This window comes from Pongo abelii, chromosome 18 (assembly GCF_028885655.2).
Source record: "Pongo abelii isolate AG06213 chromosome 18, NHGRI_mPonAbe1-v2.0_pri, whole genome shotgun sequence".
Classification (NCBI taxonomy): domain Eukaryota; kingdom Metazoa; phylum Chordata; class Mammalia; order Primates; family Hominidae; genus Pongo; species Pongo abelii.
In genome coordinates, this window is record NC_072003.2 from 22938048 (window position 1) to 22965994 (window position 27947).

General features: G+C 41.5%; 1 protein-coding gene across 1 annotated transcript; it reads left to right on the plus strand.

Annotated features, from left to right (window-relative positions):
- The first annotated feature begins 204 nt into the window (after positions 1-204).
- Positions 205-27947, plus strand: LOC100442712 (acyl-coenzyme A synthetase ACSM2B, mitochondrial). Its single transcript, XM_002826176.4, has 13 exons — positions 205-381; positions 5595-5805; positions 9584-9791; positions 11154-11297; positions 12786-12939; positions 16609-16688; positions 16897-17020; positions 18628-18708; positions 19840-19941; positions 21852-21979; positions 22101-22200; positions 24334-24453; positions 27843-27947. Exons 1-13 carry the CDS (start codon positions 205-207, stop codon positions 27945-27947), a joined length of 1734 nt encoding a protein of 577 aa, XP_002826222.2.

The following is a 27947-nucleotide window of genomic DNA, read 5'->3' on the forward strand; positions in this document are numbered from 1 at the left end:
TCCTCTTATGCCTTTAGAAAACAGCACCCCACAAGGAGACTGAAACAGATGCTGAGTGCCAATTTACTCATAACCACAGCAAATTAATTCCTGGGAAGAATCCTATAAGGTTGGGATGAATCTCCTGAAGCCGCTGATGATCAGTAGAGCAATCTGTTAAAGAAGCTCTCACCTGTGTCTCTTCTTTCTTTTACAGGCCTGAACATGCATTGGCTGCGAAAAGTTCAGGGACTTTGCACCCTGTGGGGTACTCAGATGTCCAGCCGCACTCACTACATTAATAGTAGGCAACTGGTGTCCGTGCAGTGGGGCCACCAGGAAGTGCCGGCCAAGTTTAACTTTGCTAGTGATGTGTTGGATCACTGGGCTGACATGGAGAAGGTAATGGGGTGGAAAAGAGGCACAGAGTGAGACAATTTTGTTGACTTTTAAAATTCATCCATTAATTCAGTAAATATTTGTTAAGTACTTATTACATGTAAGGCACTGTAATAAGCTATGGACAAGACACTCATCTTCCATGCAGGCAGTATGGTATGGGAGAGAGACAGCATGAGCTTGGAAGGAAGAAAGGCACAGGAGTGTGGCAACCTGGTAACTCCCAGGCAGCCAACACACAGTTTGTTTACACTGTATGTAGACTGCACATGCTCTGTTGTGACCTCCCAGGGTGAAATGAGGACTAGTGGTCTGGGGTTGTAGAAGAGGTGGGTTTGAATCTAATAATAGCAAATCAAGCCTGGGCAACACAGTGAGACTCTGTCTCTACCAAAACTGTTTAAAACAAAATTAGCCAGGCATGGTGGCACATACCTGCAGTCCTAGCTACTCAGGAGTTTGAGGTGGCAAGATTGCTTGAGCCCAGGAGTTGGAGGCTGCAGTGAACTGTGATCACACCACCACACTCCACAGAGTGAGATTCTCTTTCAAAAAAGTGGGGGGCAAATCAGCACTGACCAAAGACTGAGTCTTCCCAGAAAGTTAGGTCACACGCCCCTGTCAATAGAAGTGTGCAAGTAAGATAGCTACAAGGTGACAATTATCAAAAGGGCTTCAATATGAGACATCCAGGAAAGAAAAAGATGAAGAAATTTCTGAGTTTCCTTCCCAGCCCTGAGCGTCTAGAATTTTAATCCATTCACTTTTGATCCATCAATTGCCTTCACCTGAAGTCCTATGACTGTTTCTGTAGGATGGAAGGATTCATTCTGGCTAGGGGTAGGGGAAGGGGTGGAGCTACCAGCATGGACTTAATACATTGGTGCTCAAAAAGAGTAATGATTATGACGTGATGTCCTAAGTTCCCAACACTATGAAACAGTCTTAGTGTGGAGATTGCAAATGCCTTGCCTCTAGGCTGAAGACGGCCCTAGGTGTGGGTACTCTTAACAAAAAATAAGGTTCAACATTTTAAAATTGAAAATTTTCAAACAGAAATTTAGATTTCTGGATTTTTTTAAAGTTATACTTCCTTTAAATATTGAGGAAAGCCCTTACTACCATGACTTACCATTCTGAATCCATAAAAGTAAATTTGCTATAGAAACATCAAAAAATCTCTCCATTCACAAATAACACCATTAGCAAAATAAATGGCTAATGAAAACCATGAGGAAAATATTCAACTCATATAACAGCAAAAAAGTTAATAATACCAAGTGAGCTTGTAGAAACCAAGAATAAAAAGTTGCAACTCATTATAAAACCAGGCAAAGTATATGAACAGATAGTTCACAAAAAAGTGAACTCAAATGGCCATTACATATAAAAAATTCTCACCCTCCCTCATAATAAGAGTAATGCAAATGAGAATTTTACTGAAATAACTTTTTTGCACCTATCTTGTTAGTCAAATACAAAAGGTTGTTTTTTTCTTTCAGAAAAAATAATTTAATTATCACAAGCCATCTTAGTGGAAGGGCGGGAAATATTTCTCAAATCTGCCCCCTTGAAAGCTCAGAGACTATGGTTTTCAAAAGATAATTTGGAGGGCAGGGGGCTAAGGAATGGGTGCTACTGACTGGTTGGGAATGAAATTATAGAGATGTGAGAAATGTCTTCAAGTGCTGAGTTTGTTTCTGGGTGAGGCAGACGCAGGACAGGTAAAGTCAGTTCCTTGCTGTAGAATCATAGGTCTAGGTAGTGTCAATAAGTTTTCCAGAATGCAAATGTCTGAAAAATATCTCAAAGGTCAGTCTTAGATTTTACAATAGTGATATTAACTACAGGAGCAACTGGTGAAGTTACAAAGTGTGACTTCTGGTTACACGACTCCTAAGCAGTAAGCAATCTAGGGAACAATGGCTGGTTACTGCTTATCTATGCTTATAGCTTAGCAGAATTGAGACCCCTACCATCTACCATAATTCTAATGCTGTGGAATTGCATTAATTTCACAAAGGGGTTTAGGTCCCTGAACAAGAAGGGAGTTGGTTTCAGGAAGAGACTATTGTCATCCTTGCTTTAAAGTTAAATTATAAACTAAATTCCTCCCATAGTTAGCTTGGTCTATACCCAGGAATGAGCAAGAACAAAATACAGAGGTTTAACAACTCTATTGGCAAGGCTGTGAGGAAACAGACACTCTCATGTGTTACCACAAAGTGGTATAACTCTGATGGAGGCAAATTTTGAAATATCTAATAAAATTGCTAACATGTTTTGTCTTTGATTTTGCATCATTACTCTCAAACTATGATCTGAGAACCCCTGAGGATACATGAGACTCTTTCAGGGGATATGCGAAGAGTCTATTTTACAATAAAACAGAGAAATTAGAGCCCTTGTGCATCATGATGGGTATGTAAAATGGTACAGCTATTTTGGAAAGCAATATAACATTTTCTCAAAAAATTAAAAAATAGAATTGCCATTCAGCAATTCCAACTCTGGGTATATACCAAAAAAAACTTAAAATCAGGGTCTCTGAGAAATATGTGTACACTCATGTTCACAGTAGCTTTATTCACAGTAGTTGGAAGGTCAAACAGCCCAAATATCTATCAACAAATAGACAAAAAATAAACCATCATTCTCAGCAAACTATCGCAAGGACAAAAAAACCAAACACCGCATGTTCTCACTCACAGGTGGGAATTGAACAATGAGAACACATAGACACAGGAAGGGGAACATCACACACCAGGCCTGTTATGGGGTGAGGGGAGGGGGGAGGGATAGCATTAGGAGATATACCTAATGTTAAATGATGAGTTAAGGGGTGCAGCACACCAACATGGTGCATGTATACATATGTGACAAACGTGCACGTTGTGCACATGTACCCTAAAACTTAAAGTATAATAATAAAAAAGGAAATATCAGGCAAATCCAACCAAAAAAAAAGAGATTATTGTATTTTTGTATTTTTCAATGTGAGAAGGACATGAGAATTGGAAGGGCAGGAGCAAAGTGACATAGTTTGGATATCTGTTTTCTCCAAATCTCATGTTGAAATGTAATCCACAGAGTTGGAGGTAGGGCCTGGTGGAAGACATTTGGATCATATGGGCAGGTCCCACACGAATGACTTAGCACCATCCCCTTAGTTATGAGTGAGTTCATGAGAGATCTTGTTGTTTTAACATTCGTGGCACTTCCCCACGCTCTCTCTCTCTTGCTCCTGCTCTTGCCATGTGATGCACCTGTTCCCCCTTCACCTTCTTCCATGACTGTAATCTTCCTGAGGCCCTCACCAGAAGCAGATGTGAGCACCATGCTTCCTGTACACCCTGCATGACTGTGAGCCAATTAAACTTTTTTCTTTATAAATTACCCAGTGTCAGATATTCCTTTATAGCAATGAAAGAACAGCCTAATATAGTACCTTATATAAATGAAATCACACAGTATTTGTTTTTTTGTGTCTGGCTAATTTCACTTAGCATGTCTTCAAGTTTCCTCCATGTAACATATGTCAGAATTTCCTTCCATTTTAAGGCTGAAATAATATTTCATTGTTATGTATATGCAACATTATCTATTCATCAAACATTCAGGTCAAATCTTGAATGCTCTGTTGCTGAAAAATTTCTTTTGTCAGATTCCCTAAGTCATTACTCTTAAGTTAAAACTTCCACAGATCACTAGGCTATGAACACAATGCAGCCAAGTTCTTTGCTAAAATATAGGAAGGAGGACCTTTGCTTCAGTTCCCTAAAACTTCCTTATTTCCATTTGAAATCTGCTCAGCCTGCATTTCACTGTCCATAATTCTATCAGCATTTTGGTCACAACTATTTAACCAGTGCCTAAGACGTTCTAAACTTTTCCTCATCTTTCTGTCTCTTCTAAGTCCTCCAAACTCTTCAATTTCTTCCCATGATCAAGTTCCAGAGTTAGTTCTACATTTTCAGGTATCTTTATAGCAATATCCCACTTCTGGTACCAATTTTCTGTCTCAGACTGTTCTTGTGTTGCTATTAAGGAATACCTGAGCCTAGGTAACTTGCAAAGAAAAGAGATTTAATTGGCCCAAAGTTCTGCACAGTGTACAGGAAGTGTGGTGCTGGCATCTGCTTCTGATGAGGGCCTCAAGAAATTTACAGTATTGGTGGAAGATGAAGAAAGAGCAGGCACAACAAAGGGCAAGATGAGGAGCAAGACAGAGAGTGAGAAGGTGCCACTCACTTTTAAACAACCAGATCTTATGATCTCATTTATCACCAAGGGGATGGTGCTAAGCCATTCATGAGGGACCTGCCTCCATGATCCAATCACCTCCCACCAAGCCCCACCTCTGACATTGGGGATTGCATTTCAACATGAGACTTGGACAGGACAAATATTCAGACAATTTCATGTATCTAGAATAGTCAAATTCATAGAGTCAGGAAGTAGAATGGTGTTTATCAGGGCCTAATGGGAGAGGGGATGACGGGTGATTGTGTAACGGGGACAGAGTTTTCATTTTGGATGATGAAAAAGTTCGGGAGATGGATGTTGGTGATTGTTGCATAACAATGAGAATGTACTTAATGCCACTGAACTGTACACTCAAAAATAGTTAAAATTGGAAATGTTGTGTGTATTTTTACCACAAAATTTAAAAAAGTAAATAGATAGAGATAAATATGTAAATTAATCTAAAGTGATATTTGCCTTTTTATTCTAATTCTTTCACGAGGATACAATAGCATTTTCCAGAAGGTACATGTTGGTACTCACAACAGAGTGAATGCAGAATCAGATGAGAGGATCCAATGTTATTCTACTAAGACATTAAAGGGAATTGCAGAATAAATAGATGCAATAAATAAAATAATGCCACTTTCCTGATTATTTTTTCATTTTGAAAAGTATACTTTATCATTATAAAAAATTATGCATGCTAATATATAATGGGTTTATTACTGTTATTTCTGAAAGCATACATTTACAAAAATTCTGTTTTAATATCTACTATGGTAGATATTGATAGCTATAACTCATATAAATAACAACTCTTTAGGGTTTTCAATACTTTTTAAGATTGTATGGAGGTGCTGAGATTAAAAACCTTACTAAGCACCAACTTGGCAATCCCAAGACTTGGAATTTATCCTACCTGCTTGTGTACCAATGCCCCCTAATCAACAGGGCTTCTCTTTCCTCAGGCTGGCAAGCGACCCCCAAGCCCAGCCCTGTGGTGGGTGAATGGGAAGGGGAAGGAATTAATGTGGAATTTCAGAGAACTGAGTGAAAACAGCCAGCAGGCAGCCAACGTCCTCTCGAGAGCCTGTGGCCTGCAGCGTGGGGACCGTGTGGCAGTGGTGCTGCCCCGAGTGCCTGAGTGGTGGCTGGTGATCCTGGGCTGCATTCGAGCAGGTTGGTAACTGACTACCTGGACAGAGAACTGTCTTCCTTGTGAAGAAAACTGATAGCAGAGAAATGCAGCCACCTCTCTCAAAAGAAGTCTCCTCCTTGGAGCATGCTGTCTTCTCTCATATGAAGAAAGATATCTCCCTACTTCCACTTATTTAAGCAAACTATGTTCCAAGCACTTATGCAGGGTGAACAACAATGACATAGTTTACGTGTTCATGGGACTTACAGACATTTGGAGAAAGCTCTTAAACTATTAATTGCACATATAAGTATTTAATCAGAATTATGATAAGTGGTATGAGAATTCTACTAAAATCTATAAAAATAAATTTGGCAGACTGTGACCTGCAGGCCAAATCCTGTCCACAGCTTGTTTTTGTGAATAAAGTTTTATTATAACACAGCTATGCCCACTTGTTTCCATCTTATATGTGGCTGCATTTGCACTACAGTGGCAACTTGAGTAGTTGGAACAAGATAGTGTCTTATCCACAAAACCTAAAATATTTACTATTTGGCCCTTTGCAGAAAAAGTTTGCCAATGCTTTTCTAAAAGGAGACTTGAATTAACCAATATGAGGAGCAACTCAGTCTCAATGGAAGTGATATTTGAGCTGAGATCTGCAGGATGAGTAGGATTTTGCCAAGAGATAGAGAGGCTTGTGCCAAGCAAAGGGAACAGCATATGTGAAGATGTAATTATCTGATGATTTCTTCTTGCCCACTTCCCAGAAAAGCCAAACACTGAAAACAGTAAGAGTTGCAGTAGAGAAGAGTTTAATAATTGCATAGACAGCCAAGTTGAAGGATGGAGGATGTTTCTTAAATCCACCTCCCCAGGAAATCAGAGACTAGAGTTTTTCAAGGATGCTTTGGCATGCAGGGGGCTAGGGAATAGGAAATGCTGATTGGTTTGGCTGGGGATGAAAACATGGGTTGAAGCTGTCTTCTTGTGTTAAGTCAACTCCTCAGAGATCACAGAACTGGTTGAGTTAGTTTCTTGGTATCAGTTACTGATCTGGGTAGTGCAAGCTCGTCCATCAGAATGCAAGGTCTGAAGAACACCTCAAATACCAGACTTACAGTTTACCATAATGATGTAATCTATAGGAGAAACTGGGAGGTTACAAATCTTGTGACCTCTGGCTCCATGACTCCTGAACTATAATTCTAGCCTTGTGACCAATTTGTTATTTTTCCAAAGGCAGTTTCAATCTCCAAGCACAGACACAGTTAGTTTCAGGAAGGAGCTATTATCATTTTTGTTTTAAAGTTAGACTGTAAGTTAGATTTCTCCCATACTTAGCTTGGACTATGTCCAGGGATGAGCAAAGACAGATAGCTTGTGAGGTTGGAAACAAGACAAAGTCAGCTATGTCAGATTTCCCTCAGTGTCATAATTTTTCCAAAGGCAGTTTCAAAGCCACAGGGGAGGGAAGCTTGAAAATTATAAAAGAACCTAAAAGGATATCTGTGTGCCTGAAGTCCAGGCCATAAAAGAAAGTAGTGACAATAGAATGAACATGTAGAGGTGGCCAGGTGCTAAATTGGTAGTGCCTTGTGGTCCATGGTAAGAGTTGTGGACATTTATCCAGTGGTGAATGGGAAATGATTGATGGATTGAGTGACACTCAAACCATTGATGCATCGAGTGACATGATCATCCTCTGTTTGGATGGTCTTACTGGATGCTCAATAGGGAATGGGATGAAGAAGGCAATAGTGGGGTTGGAAATCTCAGATAAGAGGTGAAGGGATGGTGATGGCTTCAATTTGGTTGAGGTAGTAGAGATGGAGATAAGTGGATTTAACAGGCAATTGAGGGGGAACTAATAACAGGGTTATTCAAAGAAGATGCGAGGGAGAGAGAGAGAGAAGTCACAGACATTTCAGCAAGTGGGTGGATGGTGCTGTCTTTCACTGGAATGAAGAACACAGATATAGAAAGAGGTATGGGTGTGTTAGGAAAATATGACAAGTTCAATTTGGGCATGTTGAGTCCAGGATGTCCATGTGATGTTCAAGAAGTGATAACAAGTTGGATTTAAGGCTCTAAAATTTGAGATGGAGATAGAAATTTGAGAATCATCAACTTTTACATTAAAAGGATGAGACGTACAGTGGTATCAAAAAGAACCCCAAGAAACTCCAGCAACCTCCTTCACAAACTGCCCTTTCCACCTCTGCTTGCACACAGCCTAATCCCAACTAAAAGCTCCCACCCACTCCATATTCTGGGGACAATGGGCTGAGCATGAGAGTGGGTAAAGAGAAAGACATAAATGCAGCCAGGAAATAGAAACTATCAGAGGCAACCAAACCAATTGCAGGAACTTGGAAGCCCATGGAAGGAGAGAACAAGCCAGAGAGAAAGGTGACATACTAAAATTATAGCCAGAAGGAAAGGAGAACCCAGAGGAAGAGATGTGTCTATTGTTCTGTGTCTGACTCAATTGACCACCATGGTAGAGAAATATTTGAGGATATTTACAGGTGTGCAGTGAGAATCCCAAAGTGTTGAGAGTGGGAAGAAAGTGAGCTAAGGTTAAAAGCTATTTAACAGGATGGGCATGTGGTTTAAGCTTCACAAAAAATGAAACCTGTGTAGTTATTCTGTTCTTTTCTTTCTTTCTTTTATTTTTATGAGATGGAGTCTCCCTCTGTAGTCCAGGCTGGAGTGCAGTGGTGCAATTTTGGCTCAGTGCAACCTTTGCCTCCCAGGTTCAAGCAATCCTCCTGCCTCAGCCTCCCGAGTAGCTGGGATTACAGGCGTGTGCCACCAAGCCCAGATAATTTTTGTATTTTTAGTAAAGCTGGGGTTTCGCCATGTTGGCCAGGCTGGTCTTGAACTCTTGACCTCTAATAATCTCCCTCCTTGGCCTCCCAAAGTGCTAGGATTACAGGTGTAAACCACCATGCCTGGCCCTAAGTCTAGTTATTCTACAGAAGATTTTTAAAATCAAAGGAGTCTCATTAAAATAGTAAACAAGAACAAGAATTTAGGAAAGTGATAATCATGGGGTATAAAACCTCAGTTATGTGCAAGGAATAAGTCTAACTTTTTAAGATAAATTGTACAGCATGCTAAACATAGCTAATAATTGAGTATTGTAAATTTCAGTATCATTAAGAGCAAAAATTTCTAATGTTCTCATCACAAAAAAATGTTAAATACTTGAGGTGATGGATATGTTAATTAGCTTAATTTAATCATCTCATATTGTCTTCAAAAATTATAATACCACCTTGTACCCAATAAATATATACAACTATACTTTGTGTGTACATATATATGTAAAACTGAAGGCACTCTCATCTAAGAAAAATGCATTTAATGTCCCAGGGTTGAAATAAATTGCCAGGACCTAGAGCTATTGGTGTTTCAAGATCATGGACAGTTCCAAGTGCCTTTCCTCATGATTCTTTAATTATCATATGAGAGTTTTGAATACAGCAAACTCCTGTAGAAAATTTTTTTTGAGGGGTGAGAGTGGGTGAGGAGAATTGTATGTGTCTTAGACTGTCAACAGTGTGACATTAGCAATTCAATTTCTTTCCTTTGTCTCAGTAGGGCCCTTAAGACTCTGACAACCCAGGGAATCCTAGGTTTCATTCACTCCCTAGTCCTTAGTCCCCTTTTTTTATTGACACTCTCCATTGGTCATTACTTCCCCATCCTCTCCTTACCCACTTGCTCCCTGCTTGATGTTTATATCAGGCTTCTCTAGGGACAAAGAAAACCATCCTTTCCAATTCTCTAAACTCTTGACTTCTTTAGGTCTCATCTTTATGCCTGGAACCATCCAGATGAAATCTAGTGACATACTGTATAGGTTGCAGATGTCTAAGGCCAAGGCTATTGTTGCTGGGGATGAAGTCATCCAAGAAATGGACACAGTGGCATCTGAATGTCCTTCTCTGAGAATTAAGCTACTGGTGTCTGAGAAAAGCTGGGATGGGTGGCTGAACTTCAAGAAACTACTAAAGTGAGTATCTACATGTCTCAGCCTGGGTTTTAACTAAAACTGAAAACAGAGCCAAGCACTTAGGTGCAGGTGATTTATTGAGGAGGTGCAGGAAGAACAGCATGGGACTAGGAAGAGTGAAGCTGGGAAGAAATAAAAGCTAATACAAGGGTTTGTTTTTTTTTCTTCAAGTCATTGCAAGGACTAAATGGGGCTTGATCTGCCTGGACCTTCTGAGCAGCACATGGAATGCCTCCCAGGATTGTCCTCTAAAGGATTGAAAAGCATTGACCCATTAGCATCTGACCCCCACAGGTTGAGGGTTGTCCTGGGGGTGTTATTGCCTCCACACTTCTGGGCTGCAGACTCATGCGTGAAGAGTGGCTCAGAGTTCCATGCTATGGTAAAACAGAGAAACTATGGGGCACAAAGTGAATCACTTGTGGTGCACACTGGAAACAACATGGTGTTAACACCAAGTGGATTGAAACCCACCTAGAACAATTTACTGGAACTATGACTCAAATCAGGGGTGAGGCCAAGGTCATGAGGGAAAACCCAAGAGATGGCTGATACACCGAGTTTCTGGGCTCTTCTTCCCACCTCCTGTATCTCTAAGAGAGGTTGATCAAGGGCAGAGGTCTTTCCATGTGTTGATAGCATGGAAAGACCTTGATAGTCCTTCCAAAAGTTGATAGCAAGACTGGCTGGATTAATGATTTTCTCTGTCAACATGTCTGAAATCCCTCTAATAGGGGCACATATTATAAGAAACTTGAAGGGATAACTTCAGCTTTTCCTTTCTAATGCCATGGTCTTTAAGGTAGCTGTCATGGAAATAAATAACATGATGCCTGCTTTTAAAGGCTCAAAATCAGGACACTGGAGATGTCCAAGAGATGTGTCCAAGAGATGTTCTATTCCAGGGAATAGAAGAGAGTGCCAAGAAAGTACTTGAAAACTCATATTAATTCCACACCTCCTGTCCACTTGGTGTCATGCCAGGGCTCTTCACAACAATTAGATTAGCATTTATTGAGTTCTTGCTAAGAAAGTTGCTCATTTCTTTGGTGGTAGAGTTAACTTTCTCAATAACTCTATAAGACTTGATCTCACTTTTTTGCAGATATAAAGTGAGACACAGAGAAGTTAAATAAGTAGTTTAGGGTTGCATTGATAAGAAAGTGCCAAACTTGAGTGGTTTTCAAACCCAATTCTGATTGACTCAGACTCCCATGGTCTTAATCACTCAGCAGCCTCTCTTCTGAGGTGGGTCCATCAACTTGCCCTTTTCAGCACAGTGGGTGGTGGGAAAAGATGGGTCACTTTGATATCTGGTGTCCAGGCTAGATCTGAGAAAATGACAATCTGTGTCTCTGTCAGTGAGGCATCCACCACTCATCACTGTGTGGAGACTGGAAGCCAGGAAGCATCTGCCATCTACTTCACTAGTGGGACCAGTGGTCTTCCCAAGATGGCAGAACATTCCCACTCGAGCCTGGGCCTCAAGGCCAAGATGGATGCTGGGTAAGCTGAGCTCTTTCTCTCTACAGAGAATTGCATGACCAGGCATGAAGACTTTTCTGAGTTCAAACCCAGTGCTCCTGGACTGGGCTACCACCTTGTGGTTCTGAGAAAGAAAATTCAGAAGGAAATCTAAAGAGGACATGGCTTCACATGCTGGGTATCCAGTACCTTCAATGGGACACATCTTTTAGATAACACAGGGTCTCAAAACTTCTTCCATGTGTTGAGCCATGTGCCTAACACGGTGAATGATTAACAAAAGGTTTATGTGCATTTCCCCAGGCTGACCTCTATGTTGTTCTTTGGGATGCTGGCAATTTGCTTTGATACTGCCCACATTCCAAGAGGGCAGTTTTTGTCGGCAGCAAATTACTTTGCAAATTCATTGAAGTGGAAGATATAATTGGATAAATTTGTGAACAAAGATCTCAGGATTTCTGGATCACAGACCCCATAGTTGAGCATTTTTTCCATTGATACATTAATCCCATTTGTGGAATCAGGAAACACTGTGCCGAGGTATTCAAGCAATGATATCTATAAATCATCAGAATTGTTTTAGTAGATCCCACCTTCCATGTTAATTTTATTATTAGAATGGGAAAATACATTAATGCAAAAAAGGGAAAGTGTAAATGTTCCATCTATGAGCCCACAGTGACAGCAAATTAAATAAGTTAGTAAAAATTATATAATAGAAGAGCTGCAGTAAAAGGCAGTTTCTAAAAGATGGGGATAAATTACTTAAGTATAACTAAGATATTAAATTCCCCTTCCCCCCAAAAAATTTGGTAGTTATCTCATTTTTCACAGATATAAAGTGAGACTTAGAGAAGTCTTGTACTATGACTTAATTTCCCTACAGAGCTGAAAGTGTTAATCATCTTCAGGAAAGAAGATACACTATGGCAGTTCCCAGTCACAAGGAAGTTGTTCATGTCTAGCCTAAATCATTCTTGCTTTAAGAAAGGCCTAAACCTTCTATTCTGCCCTGAAAAGAGAAAAGTGATGAGTTCATTAGTGCAAGACCATCAGCTTTAAGGGCAATTTGCAGTACTTGAAAAAAAGAGGAGCAAAGTTCTATTCGGCCAAACTGGAACTTGGCAAGGCATCTGTTAGAATATTTGTCATGCAGATGCCTTGTGTTAGTAAAATTTTCCTGGGTGGTTACCACATGCATGCCAGAAACTGTACTGAGTTTTGGAGTTAAAAGGAGAATGAGACCCAATTATATATTAAGTCATGTCAATTGGGGTCCCACCTTCTGAACATTCATCTCCTGTTGATGGAGGATGTGTGGATAGAACAACTTTTCTTCCCCCTTCCTACTTATACTTAGACATATGCCTGTAAACCTGCAGGCAGATACACACACACCTCTGCCCACACACCTCCCTTTCCTCCTTAGTGTCCCACGCATCCTTAGTGTCCCACGCATCCTAAGCATGCATCCACCTATATGTACATGTGTTTTGTCTGTGTTTTCAGTTGGACAGGCCTGCAAGCCTCTGATATAATGTGGACCATATCAGACACAGGTTGGATACTGAACATCTTGGGCACAATTATGGAAACTTGGACAGTAGGAGCATGCACATTTGTTCATCTCTTGCCAAAGTTTGACCCACTGGTTATTCTAAAGGTAAGAGAGGATCCAGTTTGCATCAGTTATTCAGAGTGATCCCGAGGTTTGCACACTTCAATTTATTGTAGTTTGTTTCAATTCATCTAATTTTTGCTAAACCCCTGCCATGTGGTGAACAGTGTTCAGTAAACGAGATGGAAATGGTCCCTGACCTCACAGAGCTCATGTTCTGGGGAAGGAGACAGACACATATATAGATAAAAGGAGTATGTTCAGGAGAAAGACATTGTAGGTCATTTGTTCACTCAACAAATATAATGGGCTCTTCCGCTGGGGTCACCTATCAGATAGATGCTGGTGAACCACATGTACAAGGGAAAACTGGAGTATTGGAGGGGATGCCATCTCCCTCTCATGCGTGTGTGTGTGTTTGTGTGCGCACATTTCATTTCCTTTTTTATTTGCAGCGTAACACACAAACCGAAGGTAAAGTACACAGAGTGCCACCATCCTATGTGTACAGTTTGAAAATAATTTACCTGTGTTAGATACTGTCTTAGTCAGCTTGGGCTACTATAATAAAATACCATAGTCTAGGTGGCCTAAATAACAGACGTTTACTTCTCATAGCTCTGGAGGCTGTAAGTCTGAGATCAGGGTGCCAGCATAATTGGATTCCTGGGGAAGCCCTCTTCCTGGCTGTTGATGGCTCCCTTATTGCTATATTCTCACACGGTTGAGAGAGACAGTGCTGCTATATCTTCCTTTTTAAAAATAAAGACACTCATGCTATCACTGGGGCACCTGCTTCATTACCTTGCGTAATTACCCCTAAAAGCCCCACCTCCAAATACCATTAAGTTGAGGGTTAGAGCTTTAATATAGGGATATAGGGATTTAGGTGGGGACACAACATCCAATTCATATCAGACACCCCTGTAAACACCACCAGATCAAGACATGAAACATTCCCACCACTGCAGAAGGTGTTCATACCCCTTCTCTGACAATATCTGCCCCTCATAGGTTAATCCTTCGTTTGATATCTATCACCATAGATTAATTTTATCTCTTCTTGCATTTCATATAAATGGAACCACATTATATATAATCTTTTGCATTTGGCTTCTTTTACTCAAAATATTCTCTGTGAGATTAGTCCACGTGTTGCATGTATCAGATGTTTGTTCTTTTAGCTGGCTGCATAGTGTTCCATTACGTGAATCTGTCAAAACTTTCCCCTATCCTATTGTTAATGAATATTGGGTTATTTACAATTTAAGATGATTTTCTAGAAGCAATTCGGAAGAATAAGTGGAATTTTTTCCTATAGAACTTGATGGTACAGCCATTAAGTAAGACACACAAACTGCAGCTATGCATTATCCTGTAGCAACAAAGCAATGAAAATGACCTCATTTTGCTTATGAAGATACACCGTATGTTGGACTCTATGATAGAGGGGTTGGGTTATTTCCCTGCTGTGCCCCCAGATCTCTAATGGCCCATCCAAACATCTATTTGGCTGCAGCAAAGGTTCAAGCTAAGGCATAGATGACATCTTCAAAAGTCAAAAAGTCAGGTGTGGTCTGGATTTTTGTAGGAAATTATCTTCAAATAATACTGTCATTCTCTGTTTTAAGCAAATTCTTACTCTGTGTCCTTCTCAAAAGGATTTGAACTGGTTTTTATTAAGTTTCACCATTAAAAAAATGAAAACAGACATAAAGTTATAAAGCCCATTAGGAAAATATAGGTTGGAGGTGTAGGGGGGAGAAAACTAGGGAAATTAAGGAGAAATATAGCAAATGAGTGTGTAGTTGCAAGTTGAGCTTCTAGTAAGGCAAAGCAATAAGGAATCTGGGATCATTTTCATAGCTTATATCTGTGTATCAAGCACATTTGAAGGAAATTATTGCATGATACTCACATTTGTCATTTTTTCTAGACATTTTGCTTAAACCATTGCCATGGTTTGAATATTTGTGCCCCCCAAAACTCATGATGAAACTTGTAAATCAAAAATAAAATCCTAAGGCCCCGTCCCCCCAACCATCTGAATGGACTTCCTCCTCAGCCAGATTTTTTTTAAAACTTAACCTGAGAGACTGTTTCAGGCCATGACAGGAAGTGGGAGTGGGACATGCCTCATTATACCTCTCTGGTATTAACATCAATACAGACTTTAAGTCTGATTAAAAAAAAAAAAATTATAACCTATTCTGTCTAAAGCCTAGTGCCAGTACCTAAAAGCTTCCTCTGCGAATAAGAACTTGGGTCTCCATAATTCTTTATCTAAACTAAGGCATTCCTTTCTATTGATCCCAGGTCTTTAGATAAACTCAACCAATTGTCAACCAGAAAAAATTTAAATCTACCTATAAGCTGGACCCCCGGCTTCAAGTTGCCCCACCTTTCTGGACCAAACCAATGTATTTTTTAAATGTGTTTGATTGAAGTCTCATGTCTCCCTAAAACGTATAAAACCAAGGTGCACCCTGACGACCTTGGGCACTTGTTCTCAGGACCTCCTGAGGGCTCTGTCATGGCCATGGTCACTCATGTTTGGCTCAGAATAAATCTCTTCAAATGTTTTACAGAGTTTGGCTCTTTTCATCAACAAACTCAATCCCCAGTGTAACAGTAGTAAGCGGTGGGGCATTTAAGAGATGATTGGGCCTCATGAGGGATTAATGGATTAACGGTTTATCATGTTAGTGGGTTAGTTTTGGAGAGTGGGTCTGTTATACAAAAAGCCAGTTTTGCTCTACCTCATGAGCCCCTTTGCCATGTGATGCCCCAAGCCTTCTTTGGACTCTGCAGAGTCCCCATCAGCAAGAAGGTTCTCACCAGATGCAGCTTCTTGACCTTGGACTTTCCAGCCCCTAGAACTGCGAGAAAGAAATTTCTTTTCTTCATAAATTACTCAGTCTCGGGTACTCAGTTATAGCAACAGAAAACAGATTAAGACAATATTACATTCTGCATAAAGAAAAGCATGGGATGGAGATGGTGTTATATGACAGGAATACATGCTGCAAATAATGATCCCACTACTTGCTGACTAGGTGACCTTGGAGCAGCTACTTAACCTTGTACATCATGGGTTTCCCCTCTGTATCATGAGGATGATAGCACACACTCCATGAGGTTATTGTAAAAATTAAATGAGATAACACAGGACATGGCAAGTATTCAGTACTAGGTCTTTTTGTAGCACTTGTTTTGAAATGTCTACAGATGTCTTTAGCTTTTCAAAGAACTTTTATATCTAAAATGTATCCCAAAAATATTTTCAGGAAAATAAGGCTGCAAACAATCTATTATAAAGCTGGCTACAGAAAGTTAAGGGACTTAACCAAGACAGCTGCTGTGCTCAGGCAGCTGATCTTCCCTTGGTTGCTGGGGGTGATACACTCCTAGGGGTGTGTTAACGAGGGCAAGTCTTAAACTGGCAGGAACAGACATCCAGGATTTGACAAAAATGTTTCAAATTAGCCTTAGACTTTTTCACTACCATAATATGTATTCTTTTCCCTGTTATTTATGTCTTCAGGGTGCATGAGAGTTGTGGGGCTCACTTAACCTGAAACAGACATAGTAAACAAGCTAGGGTTTTCATCCAGACCTCTACAACTCCATAGCTCACAATTGTAGCCACTGTGCATAGCCATAAGTTGGCATTTGACCTGGTGACCAATGTCTCACCTGGCTCTCTTCTTCCAGACGCTCTCCAGCTACCCAATCAAGAATATGATGAGTGCCCCCATTGTTTACCGAATGTTGCTACAGCAGGATCTTTCCAGGTGATGGGGCTTTGAGGATTGGTAAGAGAGTCTGGCCCCATCCCCCTGACTCCCTCACATACATGCATGCATATCTGTCTGAATCTCTCACACACAGAGAGCCCCATGAAGCCATTTGCATCATCAAAGCACCCAGAAACTAGGTCTAGGCCTGAGTGGACTTTGGTTCCAGGGAGGCTGAGGGGAAACACTTATTTCTCTTCTTCAGTTACAAGTTCCCCCATCTACAGAACTGCCTCTCTGGAGGGGAGTCCCTTCTTCCAGAAACTCTGGAGAACTGGAGGGCCCAGACAGGACTGGACATCCGAGAATTCTATGGCCAGACAGAAACGGTACCTGTTCCCAGGGGAACCATGGGCTGGGTGCACTTTTTGGGCTTCAAAATTCTCTTTGAGAATAAAAAATGTTAGCCACCATGTATCATTCATTTATTTGAGAAATATTTATTGAGCCTCTATGAAGGGACAGGTACTGAGTATTGAAAATTCGGCACAGAACAAAACAGGCAAAGTTCCTGTTTTCTGGGAGATTACATTCCAGTGAGATTTGGGGAGAGAGACAATAAACTAAGAACTATCTAGCAGGGCAGGTGGTGAGAAATGTCATGAAAAAAGTAAAGTAGATGAGATGGGGTGAGAAGTTGGTAAATCAGATATGGTGGTCAGAAAGTTCCTCTGTGATGGGGAAACATTTTAGCAGAGACCAACATTTATCAAACATGTCAAGCACTGTACAAAGCTGCTTAGACTGAAGTGAGGAATGGGAAGAAGAACCCACTATGGCTTTACTGCACCTCCTGAGATATCTTCTTGGAACTCTTGAGGTCTCATGTGCACAATGTGGATTTATGCTATTCTATACTATTTTACTTATCAAAACTACATGGGGAATACTTTTCCCCAACTCTTCTTCTCCTTTTTCCAGTGCATCTTACTTGTGACTCTCAGCACTTCTTGCCTCTTCCTCTCCACTCTCTTACCCTGCATCCTTCTTTGGCTAATGAGTACCCTTGGTAATGAGTAATGAGAACTTTTGCAGAGTGTTGACGGCAGCTCTGTGATATGAAAGAGCCAGGAAGAGCCCTGCAAATATGAATAAGGACAATGGAGTTGTGGCAAGCATACCCTGGCAGGGGCCTCCCACCATTCAGAGGAGGACATGTTTAGGATATGCTTACAAGGACACTCCAATTCCCATGATCTTAATCACTCAGCAGCCTCTCTTCTGAGGTGGGTCAATCAACTTGCCCTTTCCAGCACAGGGGGTGGCGGGAAAAGATGGGTTACTGTGATAACTGGTGTCCAGGCTAGATCAGAGAAAATGACAATCTGTGTCTCTGTCAGTGAGGCATCCACCATTCATCTGTTATTCTGTTGGGAAGGTTCATTGCAGGGTTCAAGCAGAACTGGTGCTGCCATGGGAGATACTTTAAAAAGTGTATTTTACTTCTTGAGGAAATGGATACCTCATTCTTCATGATGTGATTATTTCACATTGCATGCCTGTATCAAAACATCTCATATATCCCATAAATAGATACATCTATGTACCCACAAAAATTCAAAATAAAAATAAAAGTAAGTATATTTTAGGCCTTACAGATTGCATATTGGTGATTCCATATAGTTTGAAAGGGCTTTGGGTATCCATAGCGTCGTATTAAAATGTGGCTCCCCCTAAAATAGATTATAATGTGATCATTAGGTCCTCTTCCTGGGGAGTGGTAGGTGGGTTGCTTCCTGAACAAACAATTTAGCGAAGCCGCTAGGATAGTGGTTCCAGTAATGGGGAGAAAGCCAGGGAATGAGGAGCAGGGGGAGCCACCAAGTGTAGGCCAAATTCAGGACAGTGTCAGGACCCACTCTGCAGAAATTTTTTCTTTTTCTGTGACCTTGTACCTCCTCCTGAGATTTGCTGATCTGTCTGCTTCTTTCCACAGGGATTAACTTGCCTGGTTTCCAAGACAATAAAAATCAAACCAGGATACATGGGAAGGGCTGCTTCCTGTTATGATGTACAGGTTTGCTCGGGACACTAAGGAGGGAGGAAGTTAGGGGAAACACTGATTTTCAGTAATTTATGTATTCCATTGTTTATTGAGTCAAAAATAATAGAAAGTACTGATATTAAGATAATATCAGAAAAAAGGAACGGAGGGAGGTTAGGGGGAAGGAGAGAGTGAGGGAAGGAAGGAGGAAAAGGGGAAATGATTTGTGTTCTTACCATCCAGAAGGACCCACTTTGAATATCTAGCAAATTAGCTAGACAGTACGCAAGTATATATGCTTTAAAAACAAAAATAGGGGTGAATCTTGACATAATATTTTGTAACTAGCTTTTATCATTTAACAATTTAGGTAACGATCTTTTCAGTTCAATTAATGCCAAGCTGCAGCATGATTTTTAATGATGATATAGTAGTAAATAGTATGTATCCACTGCTGTTTATGCCTTTTATTGGACCAAGGGATGATGTCCCAGTTTTCACTAGTAAAAATACACTAAAATGAATGCGTAGTAGCTAAAGTTTTATTGCTTTCTCTTGTTTTTTGAGAACTAGAATTTGTTTGTGTATCTGTGTTATGTGTATAGTTCTGTATATCTAAAGTGTAACTTAGACTCTATTCAGTGTCATATCCAGTTACTTGCCATGCCATTCACTATGATAACCATTTGCTAAGCCCCTTTCTTAGTATCTTATTTCATTCCTATAAAAATCCTGTGAAATAAGCTGTCAGTGTCTCTGTTTTATGGGTGAAAGCACTGAAGAACAGAGTTTAAGTAGTTCAAAGTCAGCTAGTAAGGGAGCAGAGTAAATTTGAGTTTTGATCTGCCCGATTTCTAAGTCCACAGGTGAGGTAGGTCTCAAAGATAAGAGGAAGCTAATATTTTATCTGAGCTCCTAGAGCCAAAAGTATCTCCCCAGGCTCATCTGGGCCAGTCTCAATAAAAGGATTCACCTAAACTATTCCAGGCAGGTGGATCAGAGATCTGAATTTAAGACTCTTGGGTTCCCCTGGTCTCTGGTTGTCATTTTCAGTCTTCACTAAAGCAAGAGGATCTTTCATTTGACCAAGTCAGCAATCTCATGCTGCCATTGAAGCCATCTCCTGCTCCATGCATCGTTCTTCCAATGTGCTTCTTTCTCCAGGTCATAGATGATAAGGGCAACATCCTGCCTCCCGGCACAGAAGGAGACATTGGCATCAGAGTCAAACCCACCAGGCCTATAGGCATCTTCTCTGGCTATGTGGTGAGAAACTGTGCTCCTCCTCCTCTGTTCTCCAGTGAGGATGGGGAGCACTAAATGGGATGATGGAGGCCAAATGTTAGGAAACTTCCAAGAGGCATTAGATATGGAGACAAAGAGTGTCCAGTTTTCAAGAATGTATGCTTTGCCAGTGGAAGAAAAGTGGCTATTCAGCCTTGCCATCCTCAGCCTATCACTGTGATCTCATTGGAAGACTTATTTTTCTCCAGTTAGCCCTTAGACTCCTCAAGAACTCTCTATTTCATGCCCAAAATAGTATTGACCCTGAACTATACACAGCACCATTCTCCCAAGGGCAGCATTTCCCTCTCCCCTAGGTATCATCCCCATGCTCTATGCCATTGATCTTCTTTAAAGCCATGCAGGCACTTTACATTGAGACTTCGCCATGTAGTTGGAGGAATCCCTATCTTCAGATCTTGGGAAGGTAAAGACAGATAATCCTTGAATCTGGCCACCTCACTTGACAGGTGAGGATGGTCAAGGTGACAGGTGAGGATGGAGCCAGAGATTACAAGACTTGCTCAAGCTCACAACCATTAGAAAGTGGACAGAGAAGACCCCAAGGGCATGCCTTCTGATCCCTGAGATAATTGACTAATAAACTAAATAAATAGTAAATCAAATAATAATAGTTTCTACCATTTATTGAATGCATACCATGAGGCAAGCATTGTCGTATAAACACATTTAATCTTTAAACTTTAAACTCATTTAAACTTCAAACTCATTTAATCCTCCCAGCCACCCTATAAAGTTTTTGGACTCAGCTTGCTCGAGTTAAAAACCTTGCTCTACTATGTATAGCGTGATCTTAGGGAAGTTACCTATCTGTCATGTCTCAGTTTCCTCATCTGTAAGTTGTGTGTCATGAGTGTGTTAAATAAAAGAATTGTTGTAGATCTGAATGATTATTCCTATTATACAGATGAGGAAAACTGAGCCTCAGTGATCAGGGCAGAGCCACAGTGTCCCCTTCTCCAAGCATTTCCTGTGTGTGGTCCCACTCTATTCTCAAATGCCAGTGAAGTACTACTCATGGGCTTCTCCCCATTTGATAGAAAAGGAAACAGACTCAGAAGCGTCTGTGGGGCAGACTCCTAAGGCCACAGAGGCTCCATGATGCCCATGAGAAAGTCAATCCAGTGGCCAAGAAACCTGGCTTCTGGTCTCAGTTCTATCTTCTGTAATGGCTGTTTAGCTTCAGACTAACCTCTTGTTGTCTCTGATCATCAGTATCCCTATATTCCCAATGATGGAGTGAGGCTAAGAATTCTTTATGCCACCATATAATCCAGTAACTGAACCTCCATTCTGGAGCCCATGCCCCTATACCTGAGTCAGATAGGAAGATGCACTGACAAGGGATAAAGCTCAAGCCTTTTCATTACTTATAAGCAAGTGCCTCAGCTGAATAGAGGGACCCAGCTATTGTAGAAATATGCACATTAGCCAGGGTCCCAGGGGGCTTCCTGGCTAATGTCTCTAGAATTTTCAAATTTACAAAGAAGCTAAGAAAAGTAGCTAATCAAAATGATAGCTTTGAGTGGTGCTATGGAGTGAGCAGAGATTAGGGTATCTATGAAAGGGGAGATGGAATCAATTGGGGAAAATGCCCTAAGCATGGATGAATGAATACATCAATAATATCCATCAGACTGGACCTAGAGGAGTAGCTGAGAGACCCTGGGTGGAATAACTTCAATAAATGGGAAAGATCCAGTTCTGCCTGTGGCCTAGGGTTGGCTGGTTCAGGGCATGTCTGCCATGTTCAGGTTATACACTGCACACCTGCAGTTTTAATAAGACTGATAGCATTTGTTCATGGCAGCCCCAGGGCAGGGGATTTAGGCTTTGCAGGCACAATGACTCTGTCTTTCTGTGGTCACCAGGACAATCCCGAGAAGACAGCAGCCAACATTCGAGGAGACTTTTGGCTCCTTGGAGACCGGGGAATCAAAGATGAAGATGGGTATTTCCAGTTTATGGGACGGGCAGATGATATCATTAACTCCAGCGGGTGAGCTTGGTTTCTGGGTTGGGAAGGGAAATCTGGGTGTTTACTCTGGCTGGTTCCAGACTTCTGGGATGGCCTAGAGGTTGGGTGTCCAGTCTTCTCTGAAGAACAGGTTCTTCTGCAGGTACCGGATTGGACCCTCGGAGGTAGAGAATGCACTGATGGAGCACCCTGCCGTGGTTGAGACGGCTGTGATCAGCAGCCCAGACCCTGTCCGAGGAGAGGTGATCAGGAAGCAGTAGCCTGGGGGTGAACAGATATGAACACAAGCACAGTGTAGTATGATGGTTTAAGAACAGGGACTGTGGGGCTGAACACTCTGAGACCCAATCTTGGCCCTGCCACTTACTAGCTATGTGATCTTGGGTAAGCTACTTGGCCTGTCTGTTTCTCAGTTTCCTCATCTGTAAGATGAGGGATTGTTATGAGGGTTAAATGTGCTAATATTTGTAAAGTACTTAAGTATGGTGATTTCTCAAAAAACTAAACAGAACTACCATATGATCCAGCAATCCCACTACTGGGTATTTATCCAAAGAAAAAGAAATCAGCATATCAAAAAGATGTCTACACTCCCATGTTAATTGCAGCACTATTCACAATACGAAGATATGGGATCAACCTAAGTATCCAATGGATGAATGGATAAATAATATGTGGTATATATACACAATGGTATACTCTTTGGCATTAAAAAAGAATGAAATCATGTCATCTGCAGCAACATGGAGAGAACTGGAGGTCATTATGTTAAGTGAAGTAAGCCAGGCACAGAAAGATAAATATCACATGTTTGCACTCATAAGTAAGAGCTAAAATAGTTGATCTAATGGAGATAAAGCGTAGAGTGATAGATACCAGAGGCTGGGAAGGGTGTGTGGGTGGGGAAGCAGGGGATGAAGAGAGGTTGGTGAATGGGTATAAACATACAGTCAGATAGAAGCAATAATTTCGAATGTTCAATAGCAGAGTAGGGTGACTATAGTTAGCAACCATGTATTGTATATTTCAAAATAGCTAGAAGAGAGGACTTGAAATGTTCTCAACACACACAAATTATAAATACTCAAGGTGATGGACACCCCAAGTATCCTAACTTGATAATTACAATATTTGCATGTAACAAAATGTCACTTGCACCCAATACATATGTACAAATATTATGAAACGATAAAAATTTTTAGAAAGTAAAGCGCTTGGTTGGGAGGCCGAGGCAGATGGATCACGAGGTCAGGAGTCCAAGACCAGCCTGGCCAAGATGGTGAAACCCCATCTCTACTAAAAATACAAAAATTGGCTGGGCACGGTGGCAGGCATCTGTAATCCCAGCTACTCAAGAGGCTGCGGCAGGAGAATCACACGAACCTGGGGGGCGGAGGTTGCAGTGAGCCGAGATCGCACCCCTGCACTCTAGCCTGGGTGACAGAGTGAGACTCTGTCTCAAAAAAAAAAAAGAAAAAGAAAGAGAAAAAGAAAGTGAAGTGCTTGGAACAAGGCCTAGCACATAGTAAGTACTATATAATGTCTATTTTGATGAGGCTGGAAGGATTCTATCCTGCTGTTTGGTATTTGAATCAGAGTCTGATTCCTGACCAGAAGGACAGAGGAGTGATTTGAGCCAAAGGATAGAGCCCCTGTGCCACAGAGTTCACAGTGAAAATAAAGGGAAAAAGAAAGACCCCCTATAAAGCCAGGGTTATAGAAATAGGCTCAGATGGGGTATAGTGGACTTTGATGTGTGTGTAGGAAAATATTAAGGTGGGATGTGTGGATCAGTGTCCTAGTACATTCCCATAGGGTGTAAGCCTGGCACTATCATACCTCCGGTACATACAGAACACATCACACAGAAAATTATGGGAACCACTGTTCCCATAAGTGAGGCCAAGGGGGATCCCCTGCTGAGAAAACCCTGTGTGCCCAGCTCTGAGCTAGCCCTGCTGTATATGATTTCATTTTATTTACCATAAGTTAAATTTGGCTATTTTATCCCCATTTTACAGATAGGAACACTGAAGTTTGGAGAAGTTAACACATTTTTAGGGTTATGATTTTCAGTCTATTTTTCTCTTTTTTCCCCCCGTATCTTCTTTCTTCTCATCTGTCTCTATTGTCCTTGGAGTATGAGGTAAGCCTGGTCTCAATCTATTGTCCACCTGCTCCTCCAATAAACGACTTCAGAGAGAGCTGGAACTTCATTCTTGTCCCCAATTTCTCCCTTTCCCTTGACCTGGATCACTGGGGGTGCAAATGAAGAGATACAAGGGTGATGGAAGTCTTAATGCCAATTTCACATTATTCCAGGAGATGACTACACACTGTAATCCCTTATCTCTTGGCCTTCATCAATTTTGCAGGTGGTGAAGGCATTTGTGGTCCTGGCCTCGCAGTTCCTATCCCATGACCCAGAACAGCTCACCAAGGAGCTGCAGCAGCATGTGAAGTCAGTGACAGCCCCATACAAGTACCCAAGAAAGGTAAGGCCTTTGAGCTCCCAAGCCACTCAAACTTGAGAAATAGATTGTTTTCCTGTTATATTTATCTTCTTCAGGAGGAGGACAGCCATCTAATTTTAAAAAGTCTTCCTTGGCTGGGCATGGTAGCTCACACCTGCAATCCCAGCACTTTGGAAGGCCGAGGTGGGTGGATCACCTGAGGGCAGGAATTCAAGACCAGCCTGGCCAACACGGTGAAACCCTGTCTCTACGCAAAATACAAAAATTAGCCTGGTGTAGTGGCATGTGCCTGTAATCCCAGCTACTCAGGAGGCTGAGGCACAAGAATCACTTGAATCTGGGAGGTGGAGGTTACAGTGAGATGAGATCGTGCCACTGCACTCTAGCCTAGGTGACAGAGTGAGACCCTGTCTCAAAAAAAAAAAAATTCCTATGCTCAAGAAAGCCCAGAAAGACAATCTAGCGACTATCTTGATGCCTGAAAAATGACCTCAGCTTTTGACTCACTCTGAATCAAAAGCCAAATGCTGTCAAGGGAATAAGTTCTAGCCAGTATCTTACCTGTATTCCCATTCTCTGCACTGGGTTCTTGCTATAGTTTTCAGGGTTGTGCAACACTCAGTTGCAAGTGACAGAAATCTAGCTTGAGATTTATCGCTCATGCAATTGAAAAGTCCAGGGGTGGAGAAAGCTGTCATTATGGCTGGTCCCAGGCATTCCTAGGATGTAGTCAGGTGTATCTCTTTCACCCTTTGACTCTCCTTCCTTTGTAGTGGCTTGATTTCTTGGAATGCTTTTTCTCTGTGGCTCTATCAGCTCCAAACATATATTCTCAGCAGCTTAGAAAACTCCAGTAGAAAATGAGCATGTTTTTCTCCAAAGGCCTCAACAAAATTCTCTGGGTTGACTCTCACTGGACCAACTTGGGCCATGTGTCCATTGTTAAATGAATCCCTGTAGCCAGGCCAATGTCACACTGATTAGCCATGTCATCCTCAGAGAAAGTGCAGGGGGGATGGGGGAGAGAGAGCTGCCCTACCCCATGACATGGACTGAGAGGGAGGGGTGGCTCCCCATAGGAAAATGGAAGTGTTCTTACGAGAAAAGACAAAAGCATAGTTTTCCGCTTCTTTCATTCTGGGACAGAGAACTGAAGCACAGAGTTTGACATGGCAGGAGAACCCAGTTATTGGATTTGGGTCCCAGATAGGAGCTTGTCCCAGAGAACGAAAAAAAATTGAGTCTAGGGTAGAAGGTGAGAGCAACTATGCTGACTTAGAGTCCCTTAGATTCTTACATAGCCTAGATGCCACCTGCCTTTCCTCAGCACAGGCTAATTGTCATAGGTCTTCTGAGAAGCAGGCCATGGGGAAAGAGGTTAACACACAAGAGGCTTATTAGGGAGTGTTTTGGAATCAACCCCTGGGGGAAGGGAGAGGAAGGGAAAGAAAGGAGCAGAATTGAGCAGACGGTGAGGTTGCACTGTGACTTAGTCTCAATGGGAACTCCAGCCAATCCCATGGGAGTTCTGAAGCTAGTATAACCTTTCAGTGTTGTCCTAAGGCAAGGTGAGGAAGGGAAGGGGGTCTTTACGGTCACAGGTGGATCAGGTATGGATGTAGGCTGCCCTGGGAAGGAGTGTGACCTTGGACAAGACAGCTGTCTTTGGCTGAGACAATCCCCCCAGGGGTCTGGCAGTGGGGTGGGAGTTCTTTGTCCCTGGAGGGGGATCTCAGCTGCATATCAGAGTCCACCACATGGACTTGCAGCCTCTGAGAGTGAGGCAGCATAGCACAGTCTCAGGAATCAGACTGTTCGGTTCAACATTCACCTCCACCACTTACTCAATAACCTCTGTATTCCTCAGTTTCCTTATTTGCAAAATGAGAATAATGCTGTTACCCCTTCACAGGTTGTTAAGGATGAGTTCATGAGTTCATTTAAGAAGGCATCAGACACTTAGAAGAATGACTGGCACATAATAAGCATTTAATAAGTATTTACAAAGGAGGTTAGAAATCCAGGCACACCAAAGTTATTATGAACGTTTAAGTATAACTGAATATTGTAGAATGCTGAATCATGGAGTCCTATCACACAGTGTGCAGTGTCTTACTCAAATATCTCAATAGATGTGTCTCTTTCTGCAAGTCTTCTCCTCTAGAATTCTCAAGGCAGCAGATTATTTCCACCTTCCCCCTCCTTTCACCAACTGCATCCAGTCCTTTCTGCTTCTCTCTTCATGACAAGCAGAGTAGCTTCCTTCTTAGCATTAAATCTGGATACCTCCTGTGGCTTTCATCCACTCTCTATCTACCCTTCAGAGCCCAAATAGTAAATATTTTAGGCTGTGTGGTCTTTGTTGCAACTACTCAACTTTGCCCAGGCAATGCTAAAGGTTGACAGTTTCTAAATTCATGGGTATGACTGTTTCAATTAAACTTTATTGATAAAAACAGGAAGTGGGCTGTATTTTGCCTGCAGGCCATAGTTTGCTGACCTCTGCTCCATTTCATTGTGTTTTGAACAAACTCTTCTCAACAAAGTCAGTCTTGACTTATAGAAGAATTCTTATATCAGCCACTAAGAAGATACTTTTTCCATCACAGTATCCCTATTATTAAATTAAAGTTAATAAAGGTTAATTTTTATTAAATTCAAGACCATCTAACACTTAAACCAATGCCTTGGCAACTGAGCCACATCACTGGAAGCCTCAATGAGGCGTCTTCACCGTCCATATCTTTGGATTTGGGAATATTAGAGATAGAGGATCCTCAGCTTCAACCATTCCTTTTAACAAGAGCAAATAGTGAAATTGGAGAGATTTTATAGTTTTGCTTCGGGTACATTGATAGGAAATGACTGATGTGGAATTCAAAATGAGGTATCCTAATTCTTAGATGTCTAAAGACCTCAGATTAACCCAGATTAATAACCACAGCTAATATTTTTCAGTGGTTACTCCATGCCAGTAACTTAGCCTGCATAATCTCCTTTTGTCCACATAATCACCCAATGAAGTTACTATTATCCTCCATCTTACTCAGTGGGGAAACTGAGTCTTAGCAAAGCCAAGGACCTGGCTAAAGCCAGGTGATTGGTAGAGGAGGAGCTGGGGTCCAGAGAGACTGATGTCAAAGCTCAGCTGGCTGAATGCTGTGCCATGTTGTGTCTGTTATGCTGTTCCTTCTCTGTCTGAAAATATGTCAAAGACCTTTATGCCCAATTCTAGCCATCCTCTTCTTGTCCTCATCCCAGAGCACTTTCTGAAGCTTCTTATTGCACAGGGTGGCTACCCTGAAGTGGCTCCAGCCTGAAGAACTTCTCCTCACCCTATAGCAGTTCTGAAAAATCCAACCCACTGTCGTCACAGACCACCCACCCTGGACTGATTTGTTTTTCAACAGATAGAGTTTGTCTTGAACCTGCCCAAGACTGTCACAGGGAAAATTCAACGAGCCAAGCTTCGAGACAAGGAGTGGAAGATCTCCAGAAAAGCCCGTGTGCAGTGA

Excerpts from the sequence above, each read along its gene's own strand:
- LOC100442712 (XM_002826176.4), top strand. The coding sequence starts at position 205 with ATGCATTGGCTGCGAAAAGTTCAGGGACTTTGCACCCTGTGGGGTACT. Across the intron at positions 18,709-19,839 it reads CTTCCTGTTATGATGTACAG|GTCATAGATGATAAGGGCAA; the intron begins GTTTGCTCGGGA and ends TTCTTTCTCCAG. Across the intron at positions 24,454-27,842 it reads CATACAAGTACCCAAGAAAG|ATAGAGTTTGTCTTGAACCT; the intron begins GTAAGGCCTTTG and ends GTTTTTCAACAG.